Source organism: Coloeus monedula (assembly GCF_965178545.1).
Source record: "Coloeus monedula genome assembly, chromosome: 4".
Classification (NCBI taxonomy): Eukaryota; Metazoa; Chordata; class Aves; order Passeriformes; family Corvidae; genus Coloeus; species Coloeus monedula.
Window position 1 is genome coordinate 69,991,873 of NC_138784.1, and position 15,842 is coordinate 70,007,714.

Below are 15,842 nucleotides of genomic sequence, written 5' to 3' on the forward strand. Positions count from 1 at the left end.
GTCCCGGCTCCGCCCAGGCCGGGTCAGCGCTGAGGCTGCCCGGGCGCCATGGAGCGGCTGGGGGAGCGGCTCGGGGAGAGGCTCGGGGGGCGCTCGGCGGCCCGGCTGGACACCATCCTGCGGCACCTCTCCCCGCGGCTGGGAGCAGCCCCGGCTCCTGTATCCTTTCTGGTGTGCGATCGGGAAGGGGCGGCAGCAGCACGTTGGCCCCCGTGGGTCGGTGCTCTGCTTCCCTCAGCCCGGTGCGCTTTGCCCCTCGCTGCCCGCGCCCTTGTGGGTCCGTGGTTTGTCCTACAGGGACACCGGCCTGGGAAGGACACACAGGATGAGTCCTGTCATGTGTTCTGGTGCCGAGGGCAGCACTTCCCTGGCAGCCCCGACTGGGATTTTGGGGTCAGCAGCCGACTTACCCCAAACACCTCTCCCTGAGCTTCAGCCCCACAACCTGTGAAGAGCTGGGATGTGCCTCTTGGCAGCGCCCCAGCACAGACCCCCTAGCGCCGAGCCAGGGGCTTTCCTGCAGTCAGTTGTCCTTCTAGAGATTCAAGGGGTTGGGGGCGACAAATTACATGACTTAAAAACTGCACGGCAAGTCACAGACTTCGTTGAAAGGTACAGACTCGACTGGTAGAGCAGCAGCAGGAAAAACATCAAGGTTTTGTTTGTGAATGGGAACTGAGGTGGAAATGTTGGAGGCTGCCAACATCAGGGAAAGGAAACCTGGGCAGAAATAAGTTTTTGCATTGATGTGTCCCATGGTTCCAAAAGTTTAGTGGAGTCTGCTTGCGGAGAATATTTTTAAAACTGCTGTCATGTGTTGCTTTAAAAAAAAAAGCTGCTGTTTCACAGAGCAGGATGTGACAAGTTACCTCTGAATTATAATAAATAGAAGATGTGATCAAACAGGATGTAGGAGTCCTCAAATCGATTAAAAATATGAAGGCAGATGGATAGTTGTTGACTCAGACTGCCATAACACAAGTAGGAACACAAAATTAGGAATAAATGATAGGAAAAACACCCTGGTTGTAAGGATACAGGAAGTAGGGATAGGTGCTGCACAACCTGTTTGTTTTTAAATCTGGGTCATGATGCAAATAGCTTTGGACAGAAGCACAACTAAGCTGGGCTGGAGCAAGAAAGGTGTGTGAATAAAGTAAATGACAGAATCTAATAAGAATAGATTTATTTGATACATCAAATGATACATCAGTTAACTGGTTTTGTTTTAATCTCTGTGCGTCTTGGTTTCAGTTGTCCAAGCAACCCAGACTTGTCCTCTGAGTGTTGCAAAGTGTCAAGAGAAAAAACAGTGAGAGGAGGAGGCATTACAGAGCCTGGGAGGAAGGTGCCAAAATGGAGTCCAGCACTGGGTGGTCTTGTCTGCTGTTCCCCAGTGGGGGAGGTGGAGGTGCTGCAGAGGGTCTCACAGCTGGGGTCCAGCCGGTGCCTGTGTCTCCATCAGCTGTCTGTGAACGTTTAGGAGCCTAAATAGTCAGGAGTCCCGTTTTCACTGAAATTGGGCCTGAAATGTGGTGTGTGGAGCACTAGTGCCCTCAGTTGGGGGATTCCTTGCTCTGGGATTTGCTTTGGCACTTGCCAGCCAGTCTCCCCATGTTCTCCTCCTTCTCTCTGTCTTCCATTCTTTCCCAGCATCTTTTCCCCCCTCTGGCTCATCATTTTTGCCACACTTTTTTGCATGTGTTGTTGTTCTTCTCCCACCATATGTGACTCTTGACAAGATAATGTTTAAGCTTCCTGGTGTGGGGACCACAGACACAACTGCTGTGATGAGACCTATTTCTCATTCCCGAAGCATTCGTGGTTTTATGAGCAGTAAAGTCAGTGGTTTTCATAAAACCCTGAAGCAAACATGCATGTGCAGACCAGAAGATCAGCATGAAAATGCTTTTTTTTATCATGGATGACACTTCAATACCATGCACCAAATGCTTGTGAGGCTTCTTTAGCAAGTGGGGTTTAATTGCCCTGTTGATGAGAATGTGTCTCTGCATAAGAGAAAAACATTTTTTTAAACCTGTTGAGATGAATTGGAAGACAAGCCCAAAGCTCTCCTCTGTTCCTGCAATCCCTGTCATTTGGGAAGGACCTGATCTCTGCCGTAACTGGAGAGAATGTGAGAGTTTGCACCACCACATGAGAGTGAAACCTCAGGTTTACTCCTATTGCTGTATTGTTTTAGAGTTTTTTTTCACTTTTAGACTATTTTTCATTATTTATTTTTTTAGAAGTAAAATGAACAAGAACATGGATTGAGTGTCCAGCACAGCACCTACCTTGAGGATGATCAGCACTGTAGGATCGAGGACTCATGCCTGTAGAGAATGTTCTAATCTACTTTGCTTGACTGTGTATTCCTTAATTCCCATCCCAGATAAGTGTTCCTACTTCAGCCCAACTCAGTGTTGTTCCTCATTCAGGGAGGTTTTGGTAAGCTCCATCTTCCTTGGTAGAGATAAAAGCAAAGCTAACTTCAGAGCTCAATTCTTCCCCCTACCACATGTGTTGACCACTGGACACCGTTAATGTGTTTCTCTGTGTCCCAGCTACACCCTGGACAACAATCTCCTGACCACAGAGCAGAGGCAGTTCTATGAGGACAATGGGTACCTGCTCATCAAGAAGCTCGTGTCTGACAAGGACATCGAGCGCTTCAGGTACAGGACACTTGCCTGAGGTGCTGGGGGGGCCTGTGTGCAGCAGCATCCCAAGGGAGCTCTGGGAAGCTGGAGATCACTGGATTCTCCCAACGTGGATATTCCCTCTTTGCAGCAAGGAGTTCACGAGGATCTGTAAAAGAGAGGTGAAGCCACCAGGACTTATGATTATGAAAGATGAGTCCCTGAAATCCCAGTTTGGTCAGTCTGAAAAAGTGGTTAATAAAGTGCAGGACTTCCAGGAAGATGAAGAGCTATTCAGATACTGCACTCTGCCAGAGGTAAAACAAAGTAAAAACCCATCAGAAAGGGGGGAGGTGGTGGAAAAGCCTGTGTGAATGTATCTGATCCTGCAGGTCACTCCCATAAGCACACAAGTAAGGAAGGAAGATCAAGCCATCTTTTAAGAGTGTTCTGCATGAACATGGGATAGGTGGAAGTCAGGGCAGAAGACTTAAAGCAGTGCTGCTCTGCCCCTGGTGTGGAGCCAGTCAGGAATGTGACTTGGCCAAACCATGCCAGGCTAGAGGGACAGATCAGCAACATGTTCTGAATGTGTTTTATCCAGGCAGATGTCTCTCCCTGGGCAGGTCCAGCCTTGCAGTCAGTGTTCATCTTGTGGCAGATGGCCATAGCTCTGTGGGAGTACTCTCCCCATCTCTTCCACCCATCCCAGCAGCCTGCAGCACCATCTTCCCTCTTGGCCTCCTCCCATCATGCCCATTTGTGTGCCATGCCAGGTCATGCCTCCTGTCCTGCATCCCTCCATCCTCCCTGACCTCCTCCTCCTGTACTCTTGTCCTCCGCCAAACATCCAGCTCCCAGTACTTCCTCAGCAGTGTTTCCTCTTGTTTTTCATGTTCCTAATTCTTTTTTCCTGATGTTTTCTTCCCTGTAGGTACTCAAATACGTTGAGTGCTTCACAGGGCCAAACATCATGGCAATGCACACCATGCTGATAAATAAACTTCCAGATTCTGGTAAGGAAAACTTGGACTAGAGGAAAATAGATAAATTATTTGGTGTATGCCAGAATTGAACTTAGTATTTTAGAAAAGCTGCAAAAACAAAAAAAATTAAACCCAAATAACACTGAAAATTTGCAAAGCCATTTTGGTGATAGTTTGTTTTCTTTTTACCTTGGCTTAATGAGATAACATGAGAAAACTCAGGAGAGTTTTTGAGGCTGCACAAAGTCTAAATAGTACGGCAAACAAAGCAAGTGGCAATATCCTAACTGTATTTATTTAAGGAGCAAAATCAATGGCAAGTATATAAATCATATATAAAAGGCTGTTTTGGTGTGGAGGATGTTTCCATTTCCATGGGGGGAAAAGAAATAAACAGAACTTCAAGAATATTTATTTTTGTTTGGACTTTGTGGAAGAGAGCCTCTAAGGTAGAGACTGTCTGTGGAGGCTGCAGTCCATAAATTGAGATTTTTTTTTTTCTTTTTTTAAAGAGAAAGCTAAATAAATATGAGCTGGGTGCAGCACAGACAGGGTTGATTCTGCTTGCATCACAGCAGTACATCCAGTGCCTGCAGACAGCACAGCTGTTGGAAGGTCTTTGAGCTGGGGGGGGGGGTTTGTGCAACACCGTGCTGGATAAAGTTGTCAAAACTGGGGAGCATCCAAAATCAATGGTGAAAACAAGGGGTTTGTGCTGAAGGCCAACAAATGGAACCTTCTGAGGGGTCACAGAGCTAAGCAGCCTCCTGGCTTTCACTCTGTGACCCAAGAGCCATGGTCCATTTTGGGGTGGGGTGGCAGCTCACCTGCTTGGCTTCCATGGCTGGGCTGGAGCAGGCACTGACTACATCGAGTGTCTCCAGTGGGAAGCAGCAGCTCCTTAGGATGCTCCAGTGGTTTCCAGGAAGGAAAAGGCTGTGTCACATTTGGTGAGGCTGAAGGTTTCTGAACCTGTGTTGCAGACAAACAGACTTTCCTGCACCCCATGCATCAGGACCTGCACTATTTCCCGTTCCGGCCTGCGTCCCGCATCGTGTGCGCCTGGACCGCCATGGAGAGGGCTCACGAGGACAACGGCTGCCTGGTCGTGCAGCCAGGGACACACAAGACAACCCTAAAGCCTCATGGTTATCCGGTGTGGGAGGTAGAGTGTCTTGGAGGGCTTGGGAAGGGCGTGCAAGAAGGGGATGTATTTTGGCTGGGAAGGACTCACTGTGGGGGGAGGATGTGCAGGTCAAAGCTGAGGTTTTCAGTGATTTTTTTTTTTTCTGTTTATGCAAATACTGACATTGATTTGGGAGAGAGTTTCTTGGGTGACCTCACTCCATGTGATGTGGGTTGGTTTGCCTCTGTTCCCACCTTCACCTAGAAAATGTCCAGCACGTCGTGGCATGACAGCATAAACACATGCCATGGTTTTCCACTGCCCTTGCCAAGTCTGAGGGCTCTGTCTCCTCCTGTCAGCTTGTTCCTGCCTGGTAGCATGTGTACTGTCCCAAAGAGGAGAAATCTGACAGTAAACAACTGGATGGAATAAAATACCCAGTGGTATCTTCCTCTTCAGGGTGGGTGTTTCATGGCCTGGACTGTCACTGGCAATGGTTATATTGGGAGCAGAAGGTTGGACTCCAGCAGTTGAATCAGGCCACCCTTATGGGATTTCCCAGTGCTCTTCTCAGTTCTCTCCAGCTGAGAAATGTTCCTAATTGTCCAAATTCAGCTGCAGAAAATACAGGGAGTATTTTTCTGTACCTCAGGCTTGAAGTAGAAGCACTAGTAGGCAATAGTCAGACTTTTAGCTTGGCATATGGAATCATCTCTCAGGGGAAAGCAGATCCATAGCTGTCCCTACTGCCCTACTGTGCACTGAGAATCAGCACTTGTTCTAATTTTAGCCGAGTGATTTCAATTCAGCCTTTTTCTTTCCTAGGGTAAAACCAACAAACTTTTCCATGGGCTTCTTGATGAGGATGAGAAGATTCCCAAGGTTCACCTGGTCATGGAGAAGGGAGACACAGTGTTCTTCCATCCCCTGCTCATTCATGGCTCTGGGATAAACAGGACATCAGGTTTCCGAAAGGTAGGAAAACATCTCTTGATACAGTTTTTTATATTCTTGATTTAAAAAGAAAAAAATTAAACTATCCCTTTTCTATTTTTATCCCCCACTCCTTTTGAATCCTTTCCAAGTTTATTAATACATGGATGAATGTTTTAATGAGTTTTTATCTTCCTAATGTACTTCTGCAGTCTCTTGGTTTTTTATTATTTTATTTTTAAACATCTGTTTTCTGCGAGAAGAGCATGCGGTGCAGCTGCATGAGAAAAACAGAACAGGAGTAGAAATCAGATGTTGAATCTATGTTTGAAGCCTGGCTGGTTGTACTTGTTTTTCCAATAGTTCCCTTTCAGCTGTCTCAGATATCAGGACCTTCTCTAACTTTCTTCCCTGTCTTCTTGGTGTCCCGTCTCTGGATAACAGGAGTCTCAATCATTCAGTAAATAATATTTATGTATATGATTGCACAACCCATTTTTCTATAAAAGATTTGTTTACATGTTGTGATTATTTAACTGAAACAGGCAGTTTGGAGGCCTTTGGAGGCCTGGTCCTGTCTCAGAAGGTTTTCATCCAGGCACTGCAACACGGGCTGCTCTGGTTTTATTTTGGTTTGCCTATTGTGTGGCCTGTTCTTTCAGCCACTGTGGTATTTTATTGGTGGATTCAGAATAAGTGGGCTGCTTTGACCCTCTGGATACAGGAACTTAATGAACACACAAGTCTGCTCCAGCCCTGACTTTCCCTATTTCCACTCCAGTTGCTGATATTCTGAGAACAAGTAGTACAGCTCATACTGAGGGAGTGAGGGAGAGAAGGGAAGGAAGAAGAGCATGTCAGCAGCAAGAGTATTTCTCCAAGGGGACGCACTCCAGAGCTCTTGGAAAGGAGGAAGGAATTTGCTGACATGATCTGTAAGGAAGGAGTGGTGTGTCCCCAATTTGGAATGCACGAGGTTTTTTCCCAGCAGTTGTTTGTTGTCGATGTGACAGTGAGTGATGCCCAGTTTCCTCACACAGAGCATCAGCTGCCACTTTGCCAGTTCAGAGTGTCACTACATTGATGTCAAGAACACGACTCAGGAGCACCTGGAGAAGGAGCTGGAGGAAATGGTTCTCAAGAAATACAATGCAACTTCTGTGGAGCTCAAGGTGAGACCTGGCTGAGTGCCCTTTGTTAGAAATCAGGTCAGTTCCCTTTCCCAAGTCTCTAGTGTTGCAGATTGGTGCTCTTTGCTATGCCCAGTTTGGCAGATCAGGCTGTACCAAGCAGAGGTGCTCGGCAGGATAAAAGACCTGATGTTCAGAGGATGACTGGCAGGCTTTTTTGTGGCCCTTTTCCTCATAATGCCTTGCTCTCTGGCAGCCTCTTCATATTCCTTAAGCTCCAGAAGTCCCTCCTGAAGCTCTGCTTGTAAATAAAAAGATGTGGTCATTTGCCCCAAATTCAAGTGTAAGAAGTTGGAACAAATTCAGTTCTTGTCGAGTTTGTATGTCCACCGTTCTTAGTTTCCCCTCCTAATGGTGGGTGGATTTTCCTTTTAAAACAAGTAGCCACATCTGATTGCAGTAACAAATAGAATTTTTTTGGTTAAATCCACATCAGTTGTTTAGACTTGAGGCTACAGCAGGTTTGTCAGCAGTGATACACATCTGCCTCAAAAAAAAAAAAGTGACTAACAGAGTCTTGCTGAATAACTGAGACCACTGAGTAAAATAGAAGGCAAATGTAAATTCTTAAGGGATTCAGCCACTGAAAGAAAAATAAACCTTGTTACTGGGGTGAAAATGTTCTGAATGTCTTTATCTGCAGCAGTTCCCAAGCTTGTGCACAGCCAGTATCAAGGCAGTAACATCTAGATGTAACAGACAGCAATTTTCTATTGAAATGTACATGTTTTACAATATCTGGGGCTTTCTGGAGGGGAGGACTTTCTTTTTCATCCTTGGCGTTTTTGTGTTGTTCTGCTTGTTTCCCCCCAGTGTGCCTGGGTGTGGTGGGGTGCCCAGCTGTGTTTTGCAAGCTGATCTTGTATGTGTGTAGAGTCACAGCTTGCTTGGCTTTCAGTTCTGGGGTTATTTAGGCACTTGGTGAAATTCAAAGGGATGTGTAGTGAGGCTCCCTCCTTCTCCTGAGTGGAAATGAAGTTGTCCATACAAACCCCAGAGAAGTCTCTGTGCTTTTGTGTAGCTTTAAGAATTTTTTTTAGCAGAGTTGGAGTTTTCTCCCAGAGGAGTGCTCAGCTCTTATTTCACCTTCACAAGATGGTAAGAACTAAGTAGTCCTCTATTTCCATCTCTGTAAACTGGAATCCTGGTCACTGTTTTTTCTGGCCCTCAAGGCGCTTTTCCTTTGTCTCATTTTTGTTTTGAAGGATATTTGGAACTTCCGAGCACGGCTTGTGCAAGGGGAAAGAATTAATTTGTAGAAGACCCTGTGAAGAGCAGAATGGAAAACATGGGCCTGAGAATGAGTTCCTCTGAGGGAAGAACACAGACCCTGCCTGGGTAGGCAGAATTCCTTGTGTTTTGTTGACCTCTGTAATGGTAACTTAGCCAAATGCTGCATTGCAAAATTGTTTGATGCTAATTCAGAGTAATTGCACTGAGGTTGGACAGCTGATGTGCAAAAGGAAACATAACCTAGAAAAACAGATTTGCTGTGGATGTCTTAGACAATTGAAGAATCAAGGTCTTGAAAGAACACCTTGATTTTCTTGGTGTTTTCATTCTTGTTTCTTAAAAGTTTCTAACATGATACACCTTTAGAATGATGCTATATCTTATATATATATATAAAAGATCTTATGCAAGAATTTCCAGCATTTCCAACTTCCTTTCCTATGCAAGAAAAAAAAAAAAAAAAAAATCAGAGTTTCAGACAAGCCGTCAGTGACATGGGGTCTTACTAGTGTAGCTGATGAAGAGGTGGGTGTTGGTACCAGCAGAATCAACAGTGTAAGGAAGTGGATAAAGAGAAAGCAGAAACCACTCACAGAGAAAAATGGGATTTATGGACAGGAATATGATTGCTGGTTGAGTTCCCCAAGCATGGCTTGGCGTGGCACTGTACCTGACCAAGCAGCTCTGGCACAGGTGAAATACGAGTCTGACAGCGTTGGGAGCTACTGGGCCAACAAAGCAGCCTCCCACTGGCCTTGCACAACTGATCCAAGGCTGTGTGAAGTGAGGGAATCCTTTGAGTCTGGCAGGTCTGGGGAAAGGTGCCTTTTGCTGCAGCCAAGTCAAGGAGGTGTTTGGATGCTTCTCAGGATGCAGGGGTGGCAGGGTGGAGTGATGCACACTGAAATGATCCTCCTGCCTTTCACAATGTTTTTCCTTGCTTTCTGAAAGATTCTCTTGCCTTCAGAATATTTTTTGAAATAAAGAATAAATCAGAGCAAAACTGCACTCGAGGGCTGTGTTGTGTCATTTCTGCTGCTCAGAAACTGGCGGTGGGGGTGATATTGAACACCCCAGAGCAAAGCATCCACCCTCAGCTTGTTTCCACTCCCACCCCATCCACCCAAAAAAGGTGTCAAAACAAGACCAAAGGCTGCACCGATGGGCTCTTGTGGCACCTTCTGCCCCGTTTTGTGATTCTCCCTCCTCCTGCAACATCTGTAGGTTTTCTTGTTTGCTTGTTTGTTTTTTAAACAAGGTGAGGTTTGGGCACAATTTATTGGTCCTACACCATTGGTGCTGGAGTGAGGTGTCTGGGCTGTGGTTCCCACCTGGAGACAGACATGTCCTTGCAGCAGCCTCTGGTTTGACAGCACCAAGAAGGCTGTTAAGGGGTTGCTTAGAACAGATCCCCAGCCCTGCAATCACCCAGTGATTTTGGGTGTTTCGGTTCCTGCAAATCTTCCATGCGCTCTGTAACCCTGGCACTGATGCAGCTCCTGTGGAGAGCATGGGCCCAAGTGAATGATTTCCAGTGAGTTAGAGATCCCTCTGCTGACTTTGCTGAGCTCTGGCTCACAGCCTAGCTGGTGCTTTCCATGGGATTTCTGTGAGAACTTGGTGTATTATGTCTGGTTCACAGCACAGGGTTCATGGAGGGACTTCCCTGTGTGGCATCACTGGTGAAGCTAGCTTGACTGCAGAGGGAGCTGTGGCCAAAGAGAAGAGCTACAGGTATCACATTCCCAGTTTCACGACTGAATTTCTCTTCCTATAGCTAAGAAAGAAAAGGAAGTTTAGCTTTGTTTTTAAAAATTTATGTACCTCTGCCTATGGATTTAGGCTTAAAATTCCATCTTTCAGAAGAAAAAACCCATCAAAGACCTCAGAGATCATCTAAACTCAGCAGTTGTCCCACTTGATGAGAGACTTAACATCCTCACTCCTCCCTACACCTTGTTTGGTAGCTGCCCTCTGGGGCAGGCTGTGCTTGCTCTGCTGGGCAGAACACAGTTGGATGAAGCTGGAATCTCCCAGCATGGATGTGTGTGGTGCTGCTGGATACCTCCTCTGTAGCAGTAACTGAGAAATAAACTTCTAGATCCATTAGGCAGAGCTTCAGAGACAGTGAAATGCAGAAGCTGTTGACATACTTGGTTTGCTGTGTATTTTTGTGAAGCAGCACTTATCCTATTAGAAAAGTTGCTTGAATTGAATCAAATTAAAAGCAAAATATTTGAAGTTATTTTGGTAATAATGTGTTTTAGTTTAGCCCGGGATTAGTGGGATGTTTCTTATAGTTTGGTTTGCTGTAGATGTTCAGGTTCACATGTTGGAGGTACATGTGTGCTCCTAAATTGATATTACATCTAAAACTTTCTGTCCAACTAACTTAATGTTCCTGCAGTTTAGGTTAACCATGTTAGCCATCCTTGGACTATTTTTTTTTTTATAGCAGTATCCCAAGTTTAAAAAAGGAGCATGTAAAAATTAGACACCTTGCTGCTTATTGAAGCCCCAGTGTTTCAGACACTTTTTTTTTTTTGCCTTGACATTTCACATGTGTTGAAAACAAAGGGTTCCTGGAGCTTGGTAAAAGACAAAAAACACGGAGAAGATCTTTTGGTTAGAATTTATGTGCTATTTTCCAGACGAACAGCTCAGAAATGTCAGATTTAGTCTGACTCCTGACCTTGCTGACAGCGTTTGCACACTCAGCGCTTTGATGTGAAGACACTTGGAGAGGTGCCAAAGGAAGGATTTTGAATCCTGGCTTTGCCTTCTAGTACTGTAGATCAAAGTCTTACTTTATGCAAGAGAAAGGGGGGGGGAGGGGGGAAGGAAGTTTAATTAACTTCATTACAGTTTTTTCAGAGTAGATTTGACTCTATAAGCGGATCTGGGATGCAGGAGATCCTTTTCCAGCAGTCATTTGTAACCAAAGTGGCAGTGAGTGATGCCCAATGTCCTCACACAGCTGTCACCTCGCCAGTTTAGAGTGCTACTACAGTGATGTTAAGAACATGATCCAAGAGCAGCTGGAGAAAGAAGTAATTGAATTTGGACATGCAAAATATAAAACAGCTTCTGCTGCAGACCTTGTGCTAATCTTAAATCACTACCTTATCTTGTAACTCACAAGTAATTTTGGCCTTTCTGCTGATAAGGCTTCTTGCTGCCTGCCTGTACTGGAGAAGCGCCCTTGCTCCACAGACAGCCCCTTCACATCCCTGGAAATCAGCCCAGGAGCTCTGCAAATTCCTCCTCCAGCTCTACTCATCACCATTCCCACCTCTGGGCTGCCAAAACTGATTTCATCCACGTTCTTTGCTATCTTTTCAGTGCAAATCAACCCAGGTAGGATGAGCTTGTTGCCAGCAGGTATTTAGGTAGGAGAGCCTGTTATTCAATTCTTCTCTAACTGGATTTGCAAGAAGAGGACATGGTTTATAAAACACCCATCTGAGTGCCTTCTCTGCTCACCACATCAATCCAATGAGCCTTTTGGCTTATACCAAGCAGGGTTTTGTGCACTGGAGCTTGTAGATTTAATTTAATTTAGTGTCTGTACTTTTCTGTTTGAGACTTCGAAGAGACAGTGAATAAGTTAATGGGTGTTTTTATGGCCAAACAGATTGGCTCATACCAGGAACAAGCAGAAAACACTGCATTCAAAGATGGTGTTTTCTGGGTTTGTTGTTGTTTTGTGGGGTTTTTAAATGCAGGCTGTTTGGAAGAAATGGGCAAAAGTAGTGCAAGGAAAAAGAATCAATCTTTAAAGTGACCTCTAAAGACCAGGATGGAAAACCTGTGCCTGAGCATCAGCTTCTGACCAGATTCATGTGCTTTTTGCCCCCTGTGTAAGGAACTTGCCCCAAATTCTGCATTACAAAAGCATTTCATACTAATACAAAATAGGTGCAGCAAGGCTGAACAGCTGATGGACTTCAAAGAAAACCTGACCTACAAAATCAGATTGCTACAGCTAATTTAGGTAATCAAAGATTATGATGAGTTGTGCATTACTTACTGTTTCTAGTCTCTCTCTTGATATACTTTTAGGCTGATACTCTATTAATGTAAGGTTATTAATATAGTTAGGTAAAATCATATTAATATAAAATTCCATGTGTGATTATGTGTTTAAGATTTTTAATATCCTTTTTCTGTGCAAAATCAACCAGTGAATCAGTTTCAGTATGAGCTTACATGGGAAGTCATTGGTATAGCTGATGGAGAACGTGGATTTCATTTTTGAAGTAAAGATTAAACTGTAACAAAACCAACATCAGTGGCTGCACTGGATTATTTCTGTGGTTCAAAAATTCTGTTATGGCTTGTGTGGCTGAATAACCACAATGAACCCTGAGAGGCCTGTGCTGGGTCTGAGGAAAACACTGGGGTGCTGCAGCTGAGTCACCCAAAAATTCCAATAACTGCTGGGCCTGCAGGATGTTTGGGCCAAACCTATTTTGGAGACAGCTCTGGGCAAACTAGCTGCTGTGACTGTCCTGATGCCAGCTTCCCTTTTGTTAGAGCCAAGTATTCAGGAATCAGGGTAGTAGTGCCATCTCTGGCACAAGAAAGGAATCTCAAAAAATAGTGAGGCACATAACTTCCAATACATCCATCTCTCCCCCCTCCTTGTTTACTGCTAGAGCTTAAGCAAAGTGACTGGTTTGGTTTCTTTACCCTATTTTTGCATACAAGCATTGCTCTCACTCCCACAGAGATACATGTCTTACATATCCCAGTCCTGGGGACATTGATGAAAATAAAGCATTAACCCTACTTTGACAATTTTATTTCTGCAGAATCTCCTTTCCTTGGGCCCAAGAGACAGGAACTGGAAAAGGTGTGAAGCTTTCAACTGATACCAACGTGGAATTTCATGGTGGTTTTGTGGATGCCAGGTGAGAAACTCCTGTGAAGTCTGAATGAGCAAAGTCTGTAAAAGCTGCAATTACAGACCACAAACCAGCCCTTTTGTGGGCAAACAAAGATGTTGAGGAAGCAACTCATCCTCTTCCGCAGAGAAACAGCATGCAGACCCAGGGAGTGTTTTATTCTGTACTCTCTTTATTCTGAAGGAGGAATGCCACGAGATGTTGCCAAGCAATGTCACAGGTACTGATTTTGTCCCCTAGCAGTGACACCCCACTCAGCAATTGGTACCAAATGCTACAGGCCAAGTTGCACCAATAAAAGCACCAGTAAGAGATGAGGGCTGCAGAATGCTGAGGCAAATCTGTCCAGTTGCTTCAAATGATTTATTTCTCTTCCAGCCCCTCTGCAAGCAAACAAGAGGCATCGACAAGACCACTGGGACACATGAGATGCTTAGTGGCACTTTGATTGAATCACTGAGTTTAGAGGGGTTTTAGGCACTTGAAAAAAATCCTGTGATCCTACTGGGCATGAGCTAGGGGCAGGAAAAGGCTCAGGTCCAGGAAAAGCTGGTTAAATGCATCCGTACAGAGATGTGCTTTCAGAAAAATGCCTGTATGGAGACAGCATTTCTCAGAAGCCACCTCTTAGAAGAAGATCTCATCCTGCTTGGTCTGAGACAGCTACTGTTCCTTTTTAAAATGCCAGAAAAAGGATAAAAACTTCTACGTATAATCATTCAGCTCTTTAGAGCCACTCACAAAATGGTGCCAGGTTCATTAAAATGTTTTTCCAAGTGGAAGCTGGAGGTCTGTAGCCACAAGAGCACTGTAGTGTGGATGGTGCTGGGAGACAGGAGCTCAGTTTGCAGCATAAACACAGCTGGCTTGCAGTGCCAAAGCCATGGAAGGGTTTTGTAACAGGTAAACCAAGGAAAAACTCGGGACACCTGTTTGGCATCTGTTCCTAAGGCTTCAGAGTGAGTAATTTTGAAGCCAATAGAGAAGGCTCTATGCCTACAACCCTCTCACACCCCTTTTTGTCCAAGAGCTGAAGAACCTGACAGGTTGGCATGAACACATCACAGTAAATTTCGTAAGTGCTTATGGAATCTACAGTCATTCCCATTCATGATGTTTTGTCACTTAAAAGTCTGGTGAGGTCACTCTTGTGGTGTTAGTTGGAAAGAACAGGCATGAGTGTGCATTTCACATGGAGCCTTTTTCAGTCAAATGGAAAAAAAAAAACCCCGAAAGTTCAATATCCATGCAGTGGCCCGGTGGACACCTGGCAGATGTCCTTTTCATCAAAAACTGACTCCCCTACTGATTCATCCCTAAAACCTCAATCTTCTTGGCAGTCCAATATAAATGTGTGTTTCAGACACAGAAATCCATCCTTACATTGTGAAAAAAATCAACTCCAGGTCACTTAAGACTATTGAGAAATTTTGGTTGTTCCTCTCCTCTTGGTAAAAGCGTTTCTCCACCAATCTTTGGACCCTTTTTCTCCTGGAAACATGAACCATGGAGAAAAGAAGTTAAACGTGTGGTAGGTGTCTCCCAAACACTTATCTGACAGAAGTTGTGGTAGGGATAAATTACTTGATAAAATATGAACAGACCCTCTAGGTATCTTGACATTCTAAATTTTTACAGCTTTGTTCAAAAGCCATTTCTCCACGATTAAATAAAAAAGTGGAAGTCCATTAAAACACAGCCTGTAGACACCTGACAAAATACAGAGCTGCTTGGCTTTGCTGGGAGCTCATAAGGGCACAGAACCAAAGAGGAGGACAAAAGCACCATGGGAAGCAGCCCGAGTGCTGAGGTGCTCAGAAACTGCTGGCTCACACTTACCTTTAGCATCCCATCTCGCTCCCACTTGAAGAGGCCACAGTTACTGAAAGATGAAGACGGCAGGTGAGGACCACTCTGGTGTGTTTGCTGCACAGTGTGAGGGGATCCTAAAGCAGCCCCACACCCAGCCCATGCTCCTTGGCACAAGGGCTAACATTCCCCTTTTAGGGCATGGTTATGTGACTCACAACAAGTGACTTGTGAAGGGACAATACTAAAGTCCCAGTCACTGTTTCATGAGGCTCATTTCTTACCTGCAGGGCTTTTTTGGGAGCCTGTCAAGGGAAATAGCTCTACTTCCACAAGGACATTTGAAAAATCTCTTGATGGCATCATGCCAGAGGTAGTCGTGGTTATCCTGCACACAGGTCTCCAGAGGCTTGAAATAGGTGTAATTACACTGTCAGGGAGGAGAGAGAGAGCATGTAAGACCTGTTCTGAGGGCTGGCAACAGCTGAATGTTCAGAGGAAAGCATCCCTGTCCTCTCCCATCCTGAGGAGCCCAGCGGTTGGATCATAGCCCTAGGCTTTGCCACTGGTCCTTCTAGTGCCATCCTCCCCTTGCCACCACCCTGTGGTCCTGCTCCCACCACTTCACAAGGCATAAGTGTACCCCTGTGCAATCCCAAAACAGGTAGGGAAGGCAGCAAGAGGGAAAGTTCAGCAGGGGCTGAAACTTCGAAAGTAGGAGGTAATGCTTCCCTTCCTCTCAGTACATTTGGGACAGTCATAAAGCTCCACCCATCTTCCTGATGGCAAAGTCCCTGGAAATGCAGATAGAGGATTCCCACCCAGTGCTAATGTTTTCAAGGACTTTGCTTATTTTGTCACAAAATATGATGAACTAAGAGTCCTGGTACAAAGCACTTCATGGAAAAAATTGAGAAATTCAGGACAGCAATACCCACAGAACCACTGGCACAAGCATTGAGTTGAGATATACAGCACAGCACTAAAGCCTGCCTTGCCATGTCTTAGTCACTCTG

General features: G+C 45.1%; 2 protein-coding genes across 5 annotated transcripts in view; one reads left to right on the top strand and one right to left on the bottom strand.

Moving 5' to 3' along the window:
• The window catches only part of PHYH (phytanoyl-CoA 2-hydroxylase), a 21,031-nt gene continuing 5,189 nt past the window's right edge, over window positions 1-15,842 (top strand). The window contains exons 1-10 of one of the 4 annotated variants that reach the window (XR_014226364.1): window positions 2-159; window positions 2,396-2,451; window positions 2,568-2,678; window positions 2,794-2,959; window positions 3,577-3,658; window positions 4,612-4,793; window positions 5,580-5,729; window positions 6,728-6,859; window positions 8,083-8,215; window positions 12,925-13,023. Coding sequence is in view for 1 of the 4 variants with exons in the window: in XM_082280507.1 (XP_082136633.1) it covers window positions 49-159; window positions 2,396-2,451; window positions 2,568-2,678; window positions 2,794-2,959; window positions 3,577-3,658; window positions 4,612-4,793; window positions 5,580-5,729; window positions 6,728-6,859; window positions 8,083-8,136 (1,044 nt within the window). In the remaining 3 variants the exon portion in view is untranslated. Of the gene's footprint in view, window positions 160-2,395; window positions 2,452-2,567; window positions 2,679-2,793; window positions 2,960-3,576; window positions 3,659-4,611; window positions 4,794-5,579; window positions 5,730-6,468; window positions 6,623-6,727; window positions 6,866-8,082; window positions 9,119-12,924; window positions 13,057-15,842 lie in introns of those variants that run through there. The other 3 variants (XR_014226365.1, XR_014226363.1, XM_082280507.1) reach the window with 3 other exon arrangements.
• Window positions 14,408-15,842, bottom strand: part of MCM10 (minichromosome maintenance 10 replication initiation factor) — a gene marked incomplete at its 5' end in the record, with an annotated part of 14,667 nt that continues 13,232 nt past the window's right edge. Inside the window, 3 exons of the mRNA XM_082280375.1 lie at window positions 14,408-14,508; window positions 14,857-14,899; window positions 15,111-15,256. Of these exons, the coding sequence (XP_082136501.1) occupies window positions 14,425-14,508; window positions 14,857-14,899; window positions 15,111-15,256 (273 nt within the window). The 3' untranslated portion in view covers window positions 14,408-14,424. The remainder of the gene's footprint in view (window positions 14,509-14,856; window positions 14,900-15,110; window positions 15,257-15,842) is intronic.